At 39.6% G+C, this 23,111-nt stretch overlaps 2 protein-coding genes across 2 annotated transcripts in view; one reads left to right on the top strand and one right to left on the bottom strand.

Annotated features, from left to right (window-relative positions):
* Nucleotides 1–23,111, bottom strand: part of vsig8a (V-set and immunoglobulin domain containing 8a) — a 66,709-nt gene that overhangs the window by 17,530 nt on the left and 26,068 nt on the right. The gene's annotated exons all lie outside the window — the stretch shown is intronic.
* Nucleotides 4,259–23,111, top strand: part of si:ch211-127i16.2 (probable flavin-containing monoamine oxidase A) — a 37,928-nt gene continuing 19,075 nt past the window's right edge. The window contains exons 1-8 of the mRNA XM_037753464.1: nt 4,259–4,560; nt 4,663–4,750; nt 5,721–5,901; nt 6,489–6,603; nt 7,774–7,931; nt 8,899–8,988; nt 11,185–11,269; nt 20,813–20,913. Of these exons, the coding sequence (XP_037609392.1) occupies nt 4,443–4,560; nt 4,663–4,750; nt 5,721–5,901; nt 6,489–6,603; nt 7,774–7,931; nt 8,899–8,988; nt 11,185–11,269; nt 20,813–20,913 (936 nt within the window). The 5' untranslated portion in view covers nt 4,259–4,442. The remainder of the gene's footprint in view (nt 4,561–4,662; nt 4,751–5,720; nt 5,902–6,488; nt 6,604–7,773; nt 7,932–8,898; nt 8,989–11,184; nt 11,270–20,812; nt 20,914–23,111) is intronic.

The raw sequence follows: 23,111 nt of genomic DNA, 5'->3' as shown, positions 1-23,111 counted from the left end.
GCACAGCTAAATTAAACTAAATGATATAAAATAAATCAAATTAGATAAAAACCAATGAAAATGTGCTTGAGGAAATCAGCGCTCTGGCAGCTGAACAACAATACAAAGCAATCCATCAGTAAACAAGTGAAACTGGAGGAGCAACCATACAATTAGATGGGGTTTCTGATGACGGAACCTCAGTGAGCTAATTTGATGAGAACTGAACTGAACTGTACTGAAAGCAAAACATCTGCAACACAATGCTGCTTTGTCTACAATTGTCAGCATAACTGCACTTTTCATTTATTTGTATAAAAACAAACAAAAGAACTAAAAACTAAGCGAAATTTAAAAATGAAAAGAAAGAGAAAATTGTCTGTCTCCACCTGCACAAGGAAACACACAGCTACTGTACACTCCTTCTTATTTGTTGCATACACAATACACCACAAACCACTTTAGAAAACCTCTCATTTGTTAGATGTCTGTGCTTTCAAATAATAAGGAAGACAAAGAGAGTACATGAGGTCTCAAGTGACAAGAAACTGGTTGCTCAGCCAAAATCGCGAGCCAGCAAAGGTTTGTATACATTGCCAGGATGTATGAAAAAAAAAGCACAGCACTTATCTCTGTGCCAGATCTACAGGGAAACAGCCTTTATAAATGAGAAACGCTAGACACATGCACAGAATGGATTTGTGATAAAGGATCAAAAGCTTTATCTCCAGTTTTATAAAAAAAAAAAATATCAAACACTCCTTTTAAATCTCCATGTGGATTTTCTCTTGTAGTCACCGCATTTATTTCACAAGCTCTGGGCAATTTTTTTTGAAAAACATTTTTATTTATAGCCACCTGCTGATAAAGTATAGTTGTCAGAGACAGAGCCGGATCAATCTAAAAACCAACTAAACTCCTCTCTGACTCCACACACCCACTCTTTTTTAAAGTTTGAGCAGCTCGGTTCATTTACATTATTCTGAGTAACTGCTAGAGGAGGTATTATTGGAAAGCAGCATTTGTCTAGGATGGCCTTTGCTGGAGGAAATTATAGGTGCTTTAAAAACATGGAGCTGGTACTCCTCACTTTTTCCTTATTATTGTAATATGAAAAAAAAAAAAATGTTCAGCACGTCCTTTTGTACTGCAGACAAACAGCAGCAGATCAGCAGATAGACCAGTCAAGGTGAAGAGGTACCAGTACAACAACCCAAGCGTCCTTGGGTTTAAGCATCCTTGGGTTTAGGCGTCCGTGGGTTTCTAAGCGTCCTTGGGTTTCTTGAAAGGCGCTATATAAATCCAAGTTATTATTATTATTATTATTATTATTATTATTATGACAAAACACAGTTTATGCAGCTATGTTATATTTATTTTTATAAAAAGTACATATGTCATGGAATATGCCCTACGCAAGTATTGCTAGCGTTGGATGTCCATCAGTGCTTAAAGTGGAAGTGGAACATAAGTGCCAGTACTCCACTTATTCACATGTTGGCGTGTTTATCAGTCCATATCAACAATCTCTTGCTCCTATTTATTTATTTATTTCTTTAAGCATGTTATACTGTCAGTCATAATCAATTGTGATTTTATTGTTATATTATTATACTTAAGTTTTGCATCTTCTATAGTAGGCTTCCACTACTCTAATACTATTCCAACTGAAACATTATAGGGTTAAAGTGGTGTGTTTGTATATTTACTCATAGTGTTAATAGTTAAAACGCTTTCCTGTGCTATTTGTCGCCTATAGTATTGCTCTATAATATATTATAGCATGCCTATAGCCTGGAATCAACAGCAACCAGCCAGAGAGGCAGGTATGCATGCAGAGCTGAGGTGTGTGAGCTATTAATTCAGGTGTTAGGAGCAGTCAGGATGCCCCTACATATTGTGCAGCAGGATAAAGGGACACATTCTGAATTTCGACAGTGAATAAAAGATACTAAGAGATATTGGGTTTGGAGGTCCTATCCCAAGAAAATTTGAAGTTTTTTTACTTAAAACTATGAATTTTACATCATTTTAGACCATTATTACTAGATAGATATAGATAACTCCAAAAAGTTTAAAGACAAAACGTACTATAAGTGAGTAATTATTGTATCATTTACACTTATCACAGCCTTCGTCTGAACATTTAGTTCCTCTGGAAATGTTTGCCCTGTAAAATCATATTTTAGAAATCAAAAGAGCAGATTCAGAAAACTTTTAAACATCGTTCCATTAATTCTACACAACAAAAATAAAGTTATGGCAAACAGTTCACTATTTATTTTAAAAAGGAACGTGTAGGACATATTGCACTGATTAATTACAACATCGTCGTTCTCACCCCCTCCCCGTGCCGTGTGTCGGCTCATCTAGATGCTCTCCACATTGTTTACACATTTTTTTATGTTCGTACGGCTTATAAGGGGCGGAGAAAAAACGCTGGCGCTATGATTATGAATCTCCCAGAGAATCTGAGAGGAAAGAGAAGCGTACCTCTCACAAGCTGCCGGTATGCAACAAAAAGTCATGGTACGCCAGCGAGTAAAATGTAGAAGTGGGGGTACGGTGTACCGGTGAGTACTGGCCCACTTCGAGCACTGACGTCCATGATGGTGGGGAGCCGTTGATCATTCTGGGCAATTTTCGGTGGTGCTTTGTATTTCCTCAACATGGCGGTCAGGTAATAAACTTTTACAAACTTTGATTTTACAGCTAAACAGTACACTAAAAAATGTTTCTGAAAACATTTTACGCAAGAAATAGGCATTACAGTAACAGAATCTTGATTCATATTTGATCAACGCTGCCTAGCTTGACCGTTTGATTGGAGTTTGCGAGTGATTGACAGCTGCTCAGAGACGGCAAGGCTTCAGCTCGGCTCTGATTGGTTGTTTTCCTCTGGTCTGTGAAATGTTGCAGATGCCATTAGGAGAACTGAAGGCACATGATTTTTTTTCAGATATCTGTCTCATGCACTACGGTCAGGATAAAGTGACCGTTTTATAAAAATAACTTAATTAACTTAATCATATTTGCTCCAATTCTACCCACGGCTTCTTTAAACCTACGTAATGGTCGCCTGAAAACAGTCTGGGTCATTATCATCTTTTAAAATAAAAACACAAATATGTTTAACCATTGTGCAACATGAGTTTTTTGGCCTTGCCTAAGTAGTTGGACAACATATATACCAACATGCCAAGTTTGGCTTCTTTTGGGATTAATGTTTCTTGAGCTAGAAAACAGCTTTAGTAGAAAAATAAACAAAGACAAGAAAACCAGCAATCCAAGTGAATACAGTAGGGAGTTTCACTGCTTGGATTAATACATGAGTCTTACAAAAAAAAGTCTTACTTGTTCCACTAAGCCTTGTTGGGTTGCTTTTTATGTAACTGTGTTATAATATCTCATTACCCTTTTTTAAAAGAATTTCATCAGTTTTTTTTTGGAAATGTATCTGAATGTCTTTGTCATTTTGTAAGCAAGTGGGAAAAAATGAACCAACCAAATGACGGTATTTCTTATTTCAGAATATAGACCTCAGAATTTGCAGTGCCCCTGATCTGACTGACATTACATTTGACAGTTTTCTTTCACACATACAGTAACACTTTGGTCTCTACAAAGATGCTTTATGTAGAATTACATTTTGCACTTCACACCATTAATATATGTAACATCAATAGGCCTGACATTTTATGGTTTTCTTTTTTAAAAACCTATTAGTTACTTTTAATTAAACCAAACCTAAACTTAAACGCTGACCCAAAAATCGACCTTTTTCCAAATTGGGGACACGGTTTTTGTCCCCAATTGCACAAGCCATCCCAAATTAATAATAATAATTTTATTTATAGAGCACTTTTCAAGCCATAAGCACAAAGTTATTTTCAAGGAAATTCAAAACATAAACAATATAAAAGGTAAATAATGTAACATGCATAAACATATATTTATATATGCACATACATCAACATAAAAGCCATTCTATTAAAGTAAGTTTAAAAGCAAATTAACTGGTCTTCAGTCTGAAATGTGTACTCAAAGGTAGCCTGGGTCAGGACAAACACGCACGCACGCACGCACGCACGCACGCACGCACGCACGCACGCACGCACGCACGCACACACAATTTTAAATTAATATTTTAAACATCTGCATGATTTTTTTTAAAACCCAGTGTAACAAATTAACAAAACTTCATAACCGACAGCGCCTCTACTGTTTAAAAATATAAAGCCTCCTCCTAGCTTTTGTTGCTGGAGTTTCTGTTTACACTGCCAAGTAGGTCACAAGCTCAGTTGTTCACAATTCCAAAGTGCAGTTTTATGAAAGCAGCCTTGGCTTTGCAAGATAACCTAATTGATACAGAGACGCAAAGGGAAAACCAGTTGGATTTCAGTTTCTGACTCCACTCCACAGTTACCAGCACACAAAAAAAACGTAGTCACTTGAGCTCAACTATGACTGCAGAAATTTGGGATGTTGTTATTGTTGGCGCCGGACTATCTGGACTGAGTGCAGCTCATTTGCTCAGAAAAAGGAATGCCAAGTTGAGAATACTGATACTGGAAGGAAAAGGTTTGTAAAAATTGTATTGAATTCATTTTCTACTGGATTCTTTTAGCTGTGAAATTGTTGAAAAGAAGTATGCCTCCAACTAAATCCTGGTGTGTCATGCAGATCGGGTGGGAGGTCGCACAGTGTCCACTGAAATACCAGCAGCCAGTGGTGTTGATCGCTGGGACTTTGGAGGGCAGTGGGTAGGAAGGTAAGACTGATCAAAAACTACAGGAAAAACAAAGAGAGGAAACCACCAGTCATGCTAATGTAACAGTCACTCCAGCTAAGATCCAAAGATATTTATCATTCGATTGTTTAATTATGTTTTACAGCAATTTTTTTTAGTTGACAGGAGCAGAAACTGAGGAAAATTATGCTCATGATAGGAATTTGTTGTTTTGTTTATGATATTGAAAACCATTTAGTAGCAATTGAAATGCAGCAGAGATAAATATAAAATCTGTGATTCTGGAGAGTTTCTAGTATACAATTGAAAGTTAGTTAGATATTTCACCTTTCTCATTATGTAGTTATAGAAAGCAGTGCAGAAGAACTTGTACACTCATGTACTTATTGATGGGCGGCCTGGTGGTGCACTGTTTAGCATTATCACCTGACAATGGTTCTGGTTCTGGGTTTGAACCATGGATGTATAAAGAGAACAGGACACAGCGTCAGAGGCGGGCTTTCGTTTAAAAAGCCCTAGTAGTAATGGATCTATTTCCAATATCTCAGTTGCGTTTGAAAAAGGATGTTTATGAGAAATTTCAGTCATGATTCAGACCACATCACAGCACAAACAGCTCTGAACAAAGTAACAAGCTCTAATGTATTTGTACCCCGGAGCTGTCTAGCTGGTAGGTTGCAACCTGTAGTCGACGGTTGGCAACAGAACAGAACAGAACAAGCTCAAATAGAGAACATGTGAAGTACATTGTTCAAGAGCACATTGACAACACGGTGCATCTCTCAGGTGCTTCATGTCTACACTCTGACAGTTTTTTTTTCCAGTTGTTCAAGGACTCACTCAAGCAATGTTGTATTCTCAAGTCCACTTCTCTAAACTCAGCATAAATGGATTTCTAGTTATGTATCAGCTGTATGTGTTATAACCCTAGAGTAAACCCTGACACACTGTAAACGTAAGCATCGTAAAAGTGGCTTCCTTTCTCTTTCAGCACCCAAACACACATCTTGGAGCTCATAAAGGAGCTGGGCTTAGAGACCTACCCGCAATTCATTATTGGCAAGAAGGTGCATGACATGGGAGGGCCGGGTGCCAAAGTTCGCACCTACACAACCAGTATCCCTGCTCTATCCCCACTGGTGCTAATGGACCTCACCCTGCTCCTGTGGAAGGTGAGGCAACAGACTTACAGCAATATTCTGTGCTTCCGACTCAAATCAGAGCTGCCCTCCTAGATGCTTAGAAATGTCTGATAAGGATCAGCTAAATAACCACAACTCCCAGTGGACAAATATGATACAAAGCTGAGGAGTGGTTTAATTAATTTCTTGTGTACCAATAATAAGATGATACACGGCATATATATATATCAGCAGATCTACAGTATTTCTTTAGAGGCCAGTTCTTACAACAATACATTTTGTATAATCCGCTTTATTGTCCAATATCCTTACCATGCTGGGAATCAATAAGAAGTCCCAAATGGATGTGGTAATGGTATTTTACATTTATAATGCTTTTGGATTGATGGGACAAGCGTGTATTTATCACACAACAAAGTACCACAAAATGTCCTGCCCAAGATAAGTGCTTAAAGTAGCAGTGGGAAGTAGAAATGTACAGGAAAAGCCCTGTCAGAAACATGTTTGGCAGCCTCCAACTATTCTTTTGTTTTTATCTGTATCAATGGGATGCTTTTGCTTCACAGTGGTAAAGCATCATGTGTGGGTGTGTTGTAATGACTGTACTTTGCACTCAGATCGACAGACTGTGTGCCACAGTATGCGTCCAGGATCCTTGGAGGACTCCCAACGCTGTTAAACTCGACAGCATGACTCTGCACTCGTACATTGAGCAACATTCCTGGACTGAAGGTAAAAGGTTAAGAGTAGCATCACTCCCACTATTTTCTTCAATTGCGCTAGTTGACTTCCAAGGTTGGTGATTCATGGTCATGTTAATAAAAGACAGTTGATAAAGTGTTCCATACACAGTATTTTTCAAAATGATTATGAGTGTACAGTCACGACAGCGTCTCTTTTTTTGGCTGTGATGTGGAAAAAAAATGAAGATGAATAATAGTCGCGGTCCAGAGTTTGTCTCTTATCCTTAGCAGTCATGGCAAAGTAAATGTAAAAAAATGGAAGTAGATCATATATAGTAGTAGCAGTTGCAATGTTAACAATGCAGCAGGTGTAATGTTGGTCACTCTTTTATCTTAGTGTATTAGTATGCCAACATTTGCTACCATTCAAATTAAAGTCCCAGTGAAATGGAAGGTAGAGCGTCTTTAATAGGGATGCACCGATAACGATACCAGATCGGACATCGGGCCGATTACGACTCAAACTGCTGGATCGGGTATCGTTGGCAATGGGGCCAAGCTATTCAATTCTATGTTTATATACTGTATATACTGGAATTTAAATTCTTGTTTAAGTTTTGACCAATTGCATTAAAAAGGTGTACGTTTGAATTGTAATTGTAAGTTGCTGATGTACGATTTATTATTTTAATACAATTCAGCAAATGTATATCTATGTATGTATTTGTTACGTTTTGTTTCACAAAGTTAGGAAAGCAATGTTTAAGTCGAGGCTAACACATAAAAGAATGATCCCAGTCACTTCCACACTGTGAGGCATACAGGTTATATCCACATGGACATTTTCTACTCTCTAGTTTTGGCTAGTTGCTGTTGGCTGCAGTTTGTTTTGGTTGACGGATACGGAACGGATTAACGACGTCATGTTACTCAGACAACAATAAAAGCGGTAACTTCTTTCTACCTCCGCATAGACACACATTAATTAAATATATCAATTCTGGCATTAAAGAATCAATTTCAAAATCGTAAAAAAAAGAAAGAAAGAAATTCGATACAAAGGTGAAACGATTTTTTTCCCCAGCCCTACACTGTATAGTCGTTAGCTATTTAATGGTTTACAACTTGGCAGGACACTGTCAATGTATTGGAATGCATATACAGTAATTACTGCATGTATGAGAGCTACAGTATGTAATCATTCATTCCTTTCTGCCAGAACTAAAAGAGGAGATGGGTGTGTGTAGCAGGTCCGTCTTTGGCATCGAGCCATCCCAGATGTCCTTCCTATTCTTCCTCATGTATGCTGCAGCAGCTGGAGGGATACTGACACTGTTGGAGAGCACTCCAGGTTCTGCTCAAGAGTTCAAGATAAAGGTAAACAGCTAATATCCTTCTCTAGACTGCATATTGTTAACTTGAGTGCTTTTTCAAAACTGGAGACCCCATTGGATTTCTTCTCTCCACTAGACCCAACAAACACACTGCCTTTCTTTGTCCTAGACGCGTCATCGATTGGCACTGTTTAAACACTGGAGTTGTGGTTGTTTATTGGATTTTCCTATTTTCTATGAGCTCCCTCAGCAAGTTATGGGTCCATACCATTCTGTTTTTGATCTATTGCTTCTAAACATTCTCTGTCCTCAGAGTGGTGGAGTGTAAAAGGGCTAAAGGCCAAAAACAATGCTTTTCTAGTTCCAAACTTGTGTATTAGCATTTCCTCCATTGTTTTCCTCTGAAGCAATTTTCTTATGACATTTCACCTATATTCTGAAGGAATTATTACGAGTAGCACCGTGAGCATAGCAACACCTCAGAGCAGTAAAAGCAGCATCAAATGTGTGGAATCTTATCAGCTGTAGATCATAAAAGAGTCGAGGCTAACCGGTACAACTCACCTCTACAAATATTGTTTTACGCCACAAAATGTTTTAAAATCATTTTGATCTGGAATTTTAGATTAAAGTCAGTACTCTTTATGTGTATTTGTCCTTCATACTTTACCTTCAAGCTTACATTCGGCTTCTATTTTGTCCTGTTAAATATTTGGCTTATGCAGAATAACCAGGACATTGTCTCCAGAAAGAGACATTTCTGATGAGTTTTTTTTAAATGTAGCCTTGAGCACCACAAACAAAAGGTTTTATTGCATTGGGGTGTCAGCAGAAGTGTCAGCGGCAGATCCATAAAAATTGCCATATATAACACAATTATCTGCATGGCTGGCTAGACACCACCAGGGGTTTGTGATTTTATGATTTGGGTGAAGAAACCCGTTAACTTCAAGCTCTGTGCCCACTCAGGGTATCAATGGATCTGAAGTGCAGTATCTGTCTCTCCACAGGGAGGCACCCAACAGCTTTCGCAGTGTCTGGCAGAACGTGTTGGGTGGAAGAATGTCCGGCTGGGTTCTGCTGTGACGGCCATATGGCAGGTAGAGTACAGTAACAGCTCACTCAGGGTTTGATGAGGCGCGACACAGAGATAACAGCCTCCTCAGTGGGGAAACAGGCCGTCTCCTGTGAGGCATGGTCTGTTCCGCCTGACTGTCTTCTTTATCCACAGCTGAGGGACCAAGAAGGCTCCATGCACCCTTAAGTGTAGAGTTTTACCTCAATATATTGCTTATTTCTACTGGATATGTATTTATTGCTTGTTAGAAACATAGAATATTGAATTTTGATAACTGGATGATAAAATACCAAATGTGATTATTGGATTTTAAACTATAGAATACTAAATTGAATACCAATCAGTTAGGAGACCTCATTTCCTAATATGCTCCAACTTCGATAAGCAATTTGTCTTTTATGTCATTCATCAAGCAAAAATGCCAAGAATTAACTGGTTGCAGCCCCTTAAAAGACAGTATTTGGTGCTTTTATGGTTTAACCTCGGTCACTTTACTATATTTTGGCTGTGGACAAAATAAGATCATTGAAGTTGTGACCCTGCGTTGTGAGTATTATATTTTCTGAGACTTTATTAGAGCTGAAATGACACAAAAACATTAGGTTCTAGCCTTTCAAATTGGAATTTCTGCTGGTTTTCAGTGAGTAAAGTTGATATCTTTAGATTTTAGACTGTTGGTTGGACAAAATAAGCTATTTCAAGAGGGCACCTTGTGTTCTCGGAAATTGGGATTACGATTAAACAATTAGTCACAAAAGTAATTGACAGATTAATCAATAATGAAACAATTTTTTTGTTGCAGCCCTACACACTAAATAGTTTTATGGATTAATCAATTACCTGAAAGAATTATCAAATTAATCAATATTGAAAATAATCACTAACTGCAGTCCTACTCCCAAGTACATTATTGTAATAATACGAACAAGAATGGAGAAAATTAAGAGTATATGTGTAGGATCACAGGGGGTTATAGCGGGTCCCAGAATGCATTGGGTGACAGGCAGGGCACACCCTTGACATTTTCCAAGTCTGTCACAGGGCTAACACATATTGACAGAGAAACACACTCACGCTCACATTCACAGCTACAGGCAATTTAGAGTTTCCAGTTCACCTAAGCTGAACCAGAGCACCCAGAGGAAACCCACACAGGCGCAGGGAGCGCATGCAAACTTCACACAGTCGGGCCCGGTGGGCTTCACACCCAGGACCTTCTTGCCGCGAGGCAATTGCGTCATGCACATACAAATCAAAAAATATAAAATCTCTATTTTGGCTTCCTCTAGACTTTGAGGGAAGCTTGTCCAAATTCTGGAAGCTAGGACACCTTTTAATTTGAAAAAAACATCAATCTCTGCTCTAAAGAGCAGAAGGTTGTTACAGTGGTGCTTGACAATATGAACTCCTAAGACTTTACTGTTTTAATGCCTTGTGAATACAAATATATTTTTTAATAATCATAAAGTTACTCATGCAGTAAATGTAATTCCTAATTTTCAGCATCCGAAAATATCCAGCTGTTTTACAGACTTGGAGGATAAGAGCCTTCTATGTTGCACAGTGACGTTTGGTGGTGGGTGAGTTTTAATTATCACCAGAGGCTTAAGTTAAGTGCATGTGAGACCAAGGGAGCCAGCACATAAGAGCTCTGCAGTGATTCAAAAACCCGCTGACATACAGTAGAAACTCTCGCCGTCGCAATGTCATTTAACCACCTTTTAAGCCATGTCATTTGCATAAATTACTACAATATCTCCTTCTCTTAGCATATTGTCAGAATTGACATCCATAAAAAACTAGAGCTGTAAATTGATTAAAATATTTAATTGTGATTAATTGCATGATTGTCCATAGTTAATCGCAATTAATCACACATTTTTATCTTTTCAAAATGTACCTTAAACCTGCAGTAGGCAGAATTTTTTTGGCATCATTGGGCAATAACTTTTCAGCATATTGTAATTCAAGTGTTCTGAGAGAAAACTAGACATCTGCACCTCCCCATGGTTCTGTTGTCAGGCTTTAAAAATATTATATATGGTTATATAAATTAAGTTAAATACAATTTGTGCATACTGCGTTTGAAATAAACTGTGTCCAAAATCCGTCAGCAAATCCCACTTATAAATAGCTCCACCACAACAGAGCGGATGTAATGTACTAACAAATCTGTGCAGCTTGCTTATCAAATAAAGCTGTTTATGTGTTTCAACAGGATGCTGAGTGGGCCAGGGTGACGACCACCACCGACACCTTCTTGTGCAGAGCTGTGATCATCACCTGCCCCCCTCATTTGGCAGGTCAGTGTGCGTCTCCCACCTCTGTCGACTCGCTAAATGAAATTCTCACTGATGCAGAAGGCAAATATCCTCCTCTGTCACTACGTCAGTCAAATGTGGCAAACTGTGCAGCCACGCAGATAAATCTTCGATTTTCCCAAATCTTTTTGGCTCGGGGGTGTGGCAGCCTCTTCGGTTGAAGTAAATTCTGTCCGAGGTCTGGCTATGGTCTGAGGAGTTGCCTGGATTGGATTTCGAATCAGAGCGAGAGTAAAGTCCCAAACTTTAACTGGGGGCTAATGTGACATTCGTTATGGTTGGCGGTGGGAAGTTGAAAGTGACAAACGCGTCATTACCGACCAATCGAGCTACAAAGTACAGTATTGCTAACTAACGTATGTCCAAAGACAAACTTCAAGTTCGTGTTTAATTAACAGCATACATTATGGCAAATATATGTTTACTCTTGCATGTGTGGCCAGTCGTGTGCATTTGACATTATGTTGTGCCAGTTGTGTGAGTTTGAGAAAACATACCCAACCCCTGAAAGGAATCCACTTTTTTCTCCTTTTTTTCCTGCTCAGAAAATAGAAATCCTGCATTCCAACTTACTATCAACTGCAGGGTAAAATAGTGGTGACTTAGAGTTGATTTAACGTTTGCAGCTTGGCTGCACTTGTCACATGTAGGACACACATAGTACTGAAAGTGGAGTTGTGCTAGTTGATGCTGAGGCTGGAGCCGGGGCTAGTTTTCGCCAGGTTTGGGAGGGGCCGAAGTGGAATCTGAAGTTGGGGCTTACACTGGGTCTGTGCATGCTTGTACTAAGCTGGCAACAGATCTGTCACTCAAAGTCCCATACTCATAGCCGTGGACCATGGCCAGGATACTTAATGAGACAGGTTTGGGAGCAGTGTTGAATTATGCAGCATGGATTGCTCTGGCTCGGATGCCACAGTGCCACGCTTTGGCCTTAAATCAGTGTGGGGAGATTGACAGGGACTTTCAATAGCCAAAGTCAGGCCAGTGATTGAGACGTCACGTCTCCCAAAAGGAGTCAGGGAAAAATTAAAGGGAGGATTTCAACTTGAAGTTATCTGTGTGACATGTTTCATTTTCCAGAAGTGGGTAAACCTGAGTAGGTTTACTGCTGAGGAATATAGTGTGCAGTATACAGTACATACTGCATACTACTGAGGAACGCAGTTAAACAGTTAAAGCAATTTATTTTGTAGTAAGCTAGGCCAGGATTTAGCTTTTAAACAAGCTTTTAAAGCACTGGACAAAACAACAAACTCATACCACTATTGCAGTATTATCGAAAAATACAACTTCAATTAGTTTTTTGTGATTAATGTTTACTTTATAAGATACTGCATGGTTTAGGATCAGGATCATCAGGATCATCAACGAGGGGAGATGGTAAATATAAAACATTGCTCGACAACATTTCTTTTTCAGTTACAGCAACAAAATAGTGGAATTATATCCCTACAAATATTGCAGTAATGTCAGAAAGGGTCATGTCGTCTCAGCAGGTTTCTCTCTGACCCGTCAGAGGCTGCTCTTTCCCTTGCCTCTTCCTTCATCACTGCCTGCTGTCTGTGAGCGTGACTGGCTAGCTCTCGAGCGAGCTACGCCCGCGGGCGATTGTGGAGCTTTTCAACTCCAAAAAGGGAGATAATCACAGGTTCCTGTTAATTTTATAATAGACATTTATGTCGTGATATTTAAACAAACCATCCATCAAAAAGGAAATAAAAGCCTCTTGTCTACGAGACCGGTCTCTTGAGAGAGCACCAGCCAGCTCATAGCGGGGTCTGTGAGCGTGACTGCCCGGATGGCGAGGTAGCAACCCCGGCAGGGGCTAGCTAGCTGTCACGGCAGTTTGTGGAGCTTCTAAACTCCAAAAACGTTGAAGCAAATGTTCAATTTGCCATCTTATAATGTAAAACTGTCAATATTCAAAATCTACACAGTTGATTTCTTGCCTCAAAAATTTTCAGAAGACAATTTAGTGACTAAATAGCTACGAAAAATGTAAAAACAAAACAAAAAACAAGCTGTTTTGTGCTGCTGTTGTTGTGACCGCCTGTACCGTTCCAACGCTTTGCATTGTGGGATACAGTAGGCGTGGTAGACTGGTCCGATGCATTCTGGAGATGTTTTCAAAATCAGTATGACATCCGGGTATTTTTGGCATACTGTAGATTTTGCTTTTGTTTGTAGTACTGCTGATTTTGGCCAAATCAGTACGTACTATTAGTATATTATGGTATTTCGAATACAGCCAGTGACTCTAGTTGATTCCTCCCTTGGACAGTAGATGTGTAAAATGCATGTTCACAGTATCCATAACCTCTCACATGTGATACTTCTTTCATAGATGTTTGTTTCTGATATTCCTAACAATTCTCAAGTCACTTGCTTTTGGATCAATGAACGGGTAGATGGATGAATGAACAAAGACATGAATAATCTCTGGGGTCCAAGAGGTGTTTGGCATCAAAAGACACCCATCACTGTATTCACACACACACAAACGCAAATGCTGGATATGAGCGGTGTGTTCCCCAATATATCACGTTTGTCCTGTTCTTGGCTCCTGGATTTATCTCCCCATTCATCCATCCATCTTTTATAATGACTCCCGTCAGATTTCTTCTCTCCTTTTTGTTACCACTTCTCTCACTCACCTCAATGATTTATGAACTGTTTCGTTTCACTCCATATGAGACTGCTATGCACGAAAAAGGATGAGCTTGGAAATGAGAATTTTGGCTGAATGTGTTGTGTTGAATCTTGAAGATGTGGTTGAAGTATGTGCATATGTTAGTTGGTAAATAGGTTCCCCTGTATATTCAAAATCCTAATTAAGCTTTCACAGCATGCAGTTGGAGGATAATGCAATTAGGCGTACAGTCTAACATTCAGCAGTAGTTACAGAGACAGCTCTGCAGTTACTAAATTAACATTTTGTTTCAATGTGTTTTTCTGTCTTTCTTTATCGAGTTGGACGTTCCTGGCAGAGCATGCTAACTGTCTGCCTGGCTGCGTGCGCACATATGTGTCTGCGTGGGCATGTGCAAGGATATTTATTGTTAAGTGGCTGAAGCCAAAGTTCAGGCAGCCAGGCAACACTATATCTGATGTTGCCATTTATCTTCTCATAGAGGAAGAGCTGCCGTAATGACAGCAGGCTTGGGCAGTGGTGAGGAAACTATTACATCTGCCACTCACGTTTTAGCCCACAGGCTTGTTTGCACTAGTAGAAAACAGGTAAGTAGTGCATTAGCATTCATTTGTCAAGTGACACTGTGAGCCAGGATTCTAGGCCAGTATCTGCTGTGCTGTGAATGAAACTAATGGAGCCTCATTTAGGGATTAAACATGAAGTGGGAGCTGAAGTGATTGTGAAGATAACTAACGCAATGTGATTTTTATCTTGCTGAATTTAAACTCTGTGGAAATTAATTTTGCATCTCTTCTGAATATAGCAAGGGTTGATGAGCAGGCAAATATAGTGTATGTGGCTTTGCAATGCTTTGTTCAGCGATGGAAAATGTTAAAATCTGAAAAGGACACACCATGGTCAATACTCTCTTCTTAAGCTTCTTATCATTTCTGTTTAACAGTTCTACTTATTAAGAACATAAAAACACTATTATTAAAAATTTGAGTCTAGATAGCAACTATTAAAAAGAACTTTAACTTTATTGTCTCTCTGAGGGGAAATTTGTCTTGCAGCCGGGTAAACCATTGCACACAGAGACATAGGCACTGAGGTACAAAAAACATAAACTAGAGACCATCTTGCATTCACATCTGCCACAACACCAAATCGGACCCGGGGCACAAAGTACCCCCCTACTTCCTGCGCCCTTCCTCGGAACCACCCACGTTCGAACTCAACCTTCATTTTGCTCTCAGCTACACACCTGTAAAGTTTTGTGACTGCACCTTGCACGGTGGTGACCATGACAAAATCGGTCCACAGACAGGAATATAAACAACTGGCAACGTTCTCAAAACTACTTCTATGTTAGTTTCCGCTACAGTAAGGGTCTCCATGTTCACATTTTGCCATGATGACTCACACACACAGATTCACAAGGTGAAAACACGTCACAAACGTCCATAAAAAACATGTGACAAACGTCACTAACGTAACTTACAAAACAAAACACCGGACTCCTGGTTAAAAGTCAGATGTTATTGGCCCCATCCACCTAAAAAAATGGTCTTACTCGCTTTTTATACTACGTCAATAACTCTTACCGTAGCATTTATGCGCGGATTTCTTTACATTACAGTCAGTACAGGATACACGGCGTACAAATGACACTCTGAAATAAAGAAAGGCGTACTTATTACACACCTTGCGCATTATCGTGGCATTTATACACCTTTTTATGCGAACAGGCAGGGAAACTATAACAAGCCTTAGAAATTGCTCTCTACTGGAAAATATGAGACAGACATGAGGAGATACGAGACCCTATCATAAACGATTCTGAATAAGAGTTTACACTCAAAAACACAACTGAACTGCTACCGAGGGAATGCGTGTGGTGTGGTTTGACTGACAGCGGTGTCTCTCTGGCAGCATAATAGTGTGTTCATGTAGGACTCCATCACATTTAGTATGAAACTGTTATCAGGGACTTTACATGAGTAGTCAAAATGAAATGCATCTTCTGTTTGTGGTCCACCGGCTACATTTAGTTGGCCATTTATTCTTAGGAGCTATCTAATGTTAAACCACAGTTAAATGAATTCCTAATGAGGGCAATTTTAACCAAAAGGGTAATCCTCCTTGAGTCTATTTTTGTCCAGACCGACAGCATAAATGATTAAGTAAAGTAGGAACTGCAGTGTGTGTGTGTATGGAGAGATGGGGGAGGGTGTCTGCTGCTCTTACCGAGCCTTCAATTTCAATAAGTGTCAAGGGGCTACGTACATAATTCAATAAAAAAGATCTGTGATGTAACGTGCCCATAGATACAGGAATCCATCTTTAACATTTGGATTAAGTGGTTGGTGAATAGTGCTGTCTATTTCTGATGGCCCTACGGATTTATGATAGTGAGAGCTATATCTTTTTTTCTTCTTCTTCTTTGGTATCCATCTGTCGTTATTGCCTCATCCTTTTGAATTGACCTTCTATATGGATACCTGCCCTGAGTTATGGTATAAGAGGTTCTTATATCTTTGTCTGCTGTGAAGGCTTTTTGTCTTTTCACATGACCATTTTCTCAGCCACACACCTAGGCAATTACTTCTTTTTCTTCTCCTTCACAACAGGCTGTTACATCATATGCTGTGCAGCGCTCTATTGGCATTTTAGGATGAAAGGGACAATCCAATTTCACAGCATAGGCAGGCACAGCCATGGACTAAACTGCAGCTCTAGCTAGCTGCAGCTATTTTCATACCTTTTAAAGTTTCTTTGCACCACTCTTTATAAATTGCCATTCGGAAGCTGCATCTCTGAAACATCATCCCTTTGATGTTGTGTCCTGATTTGAGTGGCTTTTCGTGTTTTACTTTTCCTCATTCTTCTGACAGTCAAAGACACTGAAAGTGCCAGTACGCTTTGGTAAAAAGTTCAGAGTGAGAAAGTAATGGAAATTTCAAAGCCCCTTTGCTGAAGGCTAGCACGGATGCAACACACAGGTCGGTGACACAGCAAATTGAGAAAGCAAGAGCAACGTTGTCCAGTCGTGCATTCACAAAAAAAAATGGGGTGAGAGAGGTTTCAAATGCCAGGGTATTCTAAAAGGAGAAGGTGAGATTAAGAAAGACAGAGAGACAATGAAAAGACTGAAAGGAAACCACTCTGGGGGAGGGGATCAGCTCCGGAGCAGCGTCCTTAAAAGTCAGAGTGTTTAGGGTCAGGAACAGTTGTGCAGATTGCTCCGGAGCCATAACAAGCCGTTGAACTTGCAGCTGTTTCCAAAAGATGACAGAATGAGGCAGAAAATCTGATAAACTGTCAAACGAGAGTACTTCAGTTCAGAGAACGGCGCAGATGAGGATTGTGTGAGCATCCTTTAGGGGGAAACTTGCTGTGCTCCTCCGTATCCACGGATAAACCCTGTCCTCTTTTGACTTGCACATTTCATTCATCCACTGGTCAAATTATAAAGCAGAGATTCTTTGACTCAAATGGTTGAAGGATACTGACTGATATGATATCACAGAGATTATTCATATGATGCTAAATAAAACTATTAATTAATGGAGAGATTGTAACTGAGTGAAGATTTGTGTAGCTCTGCATACTAACAAGGTCCAAGTGGTAGGACCACATAAATTATACACGTCAACATAACTATTTGAAGAATTACAGACGGAAAATATTAACATGTTGTGTTTTTTTCTGCTGATTAAGCATATTGGCCTAGGTCATTAATAATTGCTGATGGAAAAGATGACTAATGATGTCAACAGACTAATGTAACAGATTTATCAAAGGACATTAATAACTTTGATTTAGTTGTTGCAGCATTAGCATGCCTATCAAAATCCTGAGGGAGGCATACTGATATTGATATTTATAAAATGTATGAGAGTTATTTGTTTTGTAAAATAATTTTTTTGTCAAGAATCCTTTAAATTTGGTTATCAAAGATAAAAAAAATAAAACTTGTTAGTACTCTCTGGTGGACCGACTTTGTAATGATGACACTAAATGACCTCATACATATTTCTGTAATGCAATTTTTGGCCGACACTTTAAAGCACTAAATATTAATACTATGGGTACTTAAACACACCACCTTAACCCTATTATGATCCAGTTAGAATATGTAGAAGATGCATAGCCCAAGTATAATAATATCAATAAAACCACAGCCGATTATGACACAGTATAACATGCTTAAAGAAATAATGATTAAATAGGAATAAGTTACAAGCGATTGCTGATACAAGCCGACACACAGGCCAACGTGAATAAGAGAGTACTGGCACTTATTCAAGCACTGGTGGTGGGCCTTTTGAGCCACTGGCTAAAATTGTGAATATGCTACCCTCTTACTGACCGCATCAACATCTGATAAGCTTGGTTTTTGGAGAATTTTGCCATTTTACCACCATCAGACAAAATCATGTCTGTCTCCTTTTGTTCTGTTTGTGTGTGCAGAAGGTATGCCAACTCAACAGCAAACAATGGATTGTTGTGAAGTTGAGGATATTTCGTCATTTTTTAAGAGCTTCTTTTTGTTCGTTCTATTGACAGAGGAAATCCTCAGTGGTTATCCTGTTGCGCATTCAAAAGTAAAGTAAAAGCCTTAAACAAGTCTGGAAATTGCTGGATGACAATAGTCTTATTTTGTCAGTGATGTCGGTTTACAAGCAGCAAGCTGTCCCCATTCATCAGCTAGCCACATGTTGGGCACATAGTATCAGATTGGTTTGCTTAATCTTATTTATTTAGTTATATAAACTGCCATCCCATTGAACCTGTTCATTCACGTCATCTTGATTTAACTGTGATGCTGAGTTGTGATGAAGTTCCACGAAAGTGTCACAGCAGATTAGTACATGTTAGAGTGGATGACAGTGTTGTCGCTCCAATGCACCTTTAGTGTTAAAAAGAATATGATGCCAGAATACGTCTCAGTTAGCCATCAACAATTTAACAAATAATGAGGTAGAAGGCATTTCCTGCTATCAACTTACATGGCTTTGGTGTCAAAACAAGTAGGTTTATGGATATGACACAGCTTGACAGGCCTTATGTCATGTGTACAGTCCTGTCATTTGAACGTCTAAGTGACCATGTCAAATTAGTTTTGGAGCCACTTATCATGTCACTGTTTTTCAATTTTACGGCTTTGGGCTCATCAATTTTGTTTAGCATTAAGGGCATTATTTTTGAGGTTGCTGACAGGCTCTTGACAGTTTCTAAATGATGTTTCACATCTTCCACCGGTTCATTCGTTAAAAGCCTGGCTATTGGCCAGACGTCGCTTCACTTGCCAGAGCGAGTGCAGAAACAGTCTGGCTTCTCTGCATGCGTGACATACAGTACCTCTAACGGTACTGATGAAGTTACTTGACTGCTCTCACATCAGTGAGATGGAGCTTTTACAGATGTAAGTGCTGCGATTAGTACTCTGCAGCACAGCTACAGCCAGAGTGGTATCGGGTCATGGGGATTTTTTTTGCGAGGCCACTAATGCTATAGTCAATGATTCAAGATAAAAACATCCTGATCAATAGGGATCAGCTCATAAGCTCTATCTGTTAGGCTTGCCGCGGTGGTCAGGCATACACCGATTACATTTCTTTTTTTTAATAGAAATAAAATCCATTTACTTCATTTTCACGTAGGTTAACAGTGCTGTGTTATCAATACATAATCGGACGACAGACGCTACAAACTGAAGGTTAACATATCCGCTCCATACGGAGTCAAAGCACAGAGTAACATGAGTCAGATTTCACACACACGGGACAAGAGAGTTGACAGACAAGACGATGGAGGAGGATTTGGTGTCGAAGTGGAAAGCAAAAGTGCCTAATTGGCAAGATTTCAGAATGTAAACCCAATGCTATAAAGGAACCATAACCTTAATGAAGCAATCGCAGTGCGGAGGTTGGAGCATTCACAGCCGGTGTGCGTGGCACAGCGGTGCCAGGTAGAAACCTGCGACCCCACAGGGAAAGCTCCACCTGGAGAGGCCAGACACACAGCCATCCGACGGTAAAGATCAAAGTAAGCGCTCTACAGATATTGAGCGTCGTCTTCTCTTGTAAAATGTCCGGCGTAATCGGCAGCACCGGTGTTGTCACAAGTTTAGTAAAGGTGGGAAAATTTCCTCAGCGTGACATCCCAACACATTCTCATCCCAACTCGTCACATACTGACGCTTTGTCAGACCACTTAGCATCTCTTTTCAGTCGCAGTAAACACGTGCTTATGTTGTGAATTAAACAAAAAACACTTAAGATTAGGCAACAAAACCACTTAGTCAGGTTTAGGGATGCACCAATCCAACTTTTTCAGTTAAAATTACTACGTTTGTAAAGTGAAAATGTGACTGGACGTTGTTAACACGGGACATGAACAATCAGCTGATTGTAATGTGAAAGTGAAACGTAAACAGCGGTCTCCTGGATGAAAGACTTGTGTTTGTTGGACACATCCCCTCCAGCCCGCACTGTGCGTCTCTTTCACCCTTTAAACTACGTCACCACAGCACTTTACTGTTGCCGCAGATGGGTTTACATTGTAGTTAATGGAAAGCCCGGTTCGTTGCATATCCGCACTAAAGGGTGCCTTGTGCGGCGATATCGAACGCCGATGGCCGTGACAAAGCGACGGTACTTGTCGTCCTGGAAATGACAACGGGCTGGACATCCCTATCTGTCTTCACTTATTTTTATTCCCCTTAATTACTCTGTCTCTAAAATAAAGCATAGATTTGTCCTACATGTTAAATACTGTATACTGTAAAGTACACCAGGTGACAACAGGGAAGGGAGATTAAATGGAACTGAAAGGAGCACGTTGTTTTTGGGATTCACGGTGTACTACTGTTGTTTTCCCCACAGCAAAGATCCACTACCAGCCAGCCCTGCCCAGCCAGAGAGAATTCCTTACCCAGAACATGCCTGTGGGCCACATGATAAAATTCATAATTACCTACCAGACGGTGAGTAAGACAAGATAAATCACAACTGAACAGACGTTTGCATGAATAATGTTATGAAGATACAAAATTAGAAACATTAATTTTTAAACAGTCTTTTTTTTGTCTTCTAAACAGTTGTTGCAGCTTTTACATATTTTTCTTCCCTAAGGGGTTTATCACTAAATAATGTTATAGATGCCACATCCATGTAGAATAAAACTGATTTAGTTTATGGACTAGGTCGGTTATGGTGGGTTATTATATTGGCCACACGTACAAAGAGGTGTTATGTGAAGCTATTTCAATTCATGGTACACAGAAAACAAAACAACATTTGGAACATTTGTACAGTCAATAAAAAACATTTAATTACACTACATGCTTGTCAAATTTTCAATTTTACAGTTGCAACACAGGGGCCCATTTCAAAAGAGCAATTTGCGAGCACTGCTTACATGCTTCACAATTGATTGTTACTTGCAATTTGCAAATAAACGTGTGAGTCCAACAGGGCTCTCACATGCTCATACATGGTTTGCAACTACGCCATTTGTTTTGGTAAGTGAAATTTGTGAAAATAAGAGAGAAGAAATTGTCTCACGCAGCACATTTGGTGAAATGGGACCCCTGCATTTGAATAATCCCCACACAAGTCTCTACTGCCATTCAGGACCAGAAACACATTTGAAATCAATTCTTTCATGTAAAATGCAAGACTGCTTCCCAGCAGTGGCATCAGCAGAAGTGAGGGAAATCGTTTTCAAATATGTATTTGTTTACCTAGTTCATAAAACAGAAAGCCTGTAGCAGACAGCATTCAACGAAATTGGCAAACATTCTTTATGGATCTCAACACTTTGTACAGATGAGCTTCTAGCAAATGAAATTTGATTTATTTCTTATTTTCCATTTTGCACTTTACAACCACAAAATTAATTAACAAAATGCTTGTGCATCTTGTTAAAAGATGAAATGTGTCTACATTAGTGTTTAGATCTGTGCCTTGGTGTCTTGCCAAGATGCTTTTGGATTCTGATAAACGTATATAAACATATTGGTCACTGATCTAGAATATAGTTTACTTGTTACTCTCCTTTTCATTTAGTTTTAGTCTCATATGATTGAAGAGTTTTCTTTTTACTACAGTTAACTATAGTTATGAATATGACATGTTTTTTCTGCAAAGTGTAAAACAGGGAACGGGGCTCACGTGACTGAAGCATGCAGTACTGTCACAATAAAATAGCATGGTGAAAATGTAGAGAGTGAAATTTAACAGTGTGGATGAGAGTATACATTCCCCTGACATATGGCAGGGAAGGCAATTATGGAAGGAAAAGCAAAACACAAAGCAGACTTAACCGAGAACAGTCAGAAGCAGAAGGATACTACAGACCAGTGCACTGAACAGTGATAAAGGTTAGGTGAAATTAAGCCTGAGCCAAGACTTAAATACTTAAATATTGATCAAAACTGGTGCAGACTATCAGATGTAATTATGCACAGGTGAAACAGACTGAAGGCAAAGTCATACAGGCTGTTATATATAAATATATAATGGAGCACAAGACGTAGTTGCAAGACAATGAAGCCGTCAGTGATGACACAAAATGACTATGCTTAATAAGTGTCCGACACTGACTTGTCTGAGGCTTTGTATAGGTTGAATCCAAATATCTGGACTTTCACAAACATGTAGACTCTCACACTTTCCAAGGGCATACTTGTGAACTCTGGCATGCCAGCTTCAATCCACAATTCATCAAGTCTCAAGCGCACTTGACTGTGGACCTCCAGATAGCGCACTGTTTTTTGCATGGATGTGCAATCATAACTGTCACACAACGCACTTAAGCTGCCTTCACATGAGAAGAGATTTGCTCTTCACTCACTGCGAGGTAGGGCACAAAGACTTGCAGAGGCAGCAGGGAAAAACTCTCCCTCAAAAAGAGCACAAGGAATACCATTCACTGTTTCTAAGCAACAACAACAGTTGCTGCTGTTCTCATTGGTTGCGCTTTGAAAGGTTAGCTGCAACCGAGGTCATTGTTGAAATAATTTTAACTTTGAGCGCAGCGCTCGGTGGGGATATCGAGCAGTGCTCCACGCCAATTGGGTAGCGCTTCCGCCTAGTTGGGCCGCACCGCACTCCCCATAGGAAAACAATGGCACAGCCAGCGCAGAGCGATATTACCGCTGATCATGTGTAGACGGCTTTA

The sequence above is a fragment of the Sebastes umbrosus genome, chromosome 19 (assembly GCF_015220745.1).
Source record: "Sebastes umbrosus isolate fSebUmb1 chromosome 19, fSebUmb1.pri, whole genome shotgun sequence".
Taxonomy (NCBI): Eukaryota; Metazoa; Chordata; class Actinopteri; order Perciformes; family Sebastidae; genus Sebastes; species Sebastes umbrosus.
This window is presented reverse-complemented; position numbering and strand designations above follow the sequence as displayed.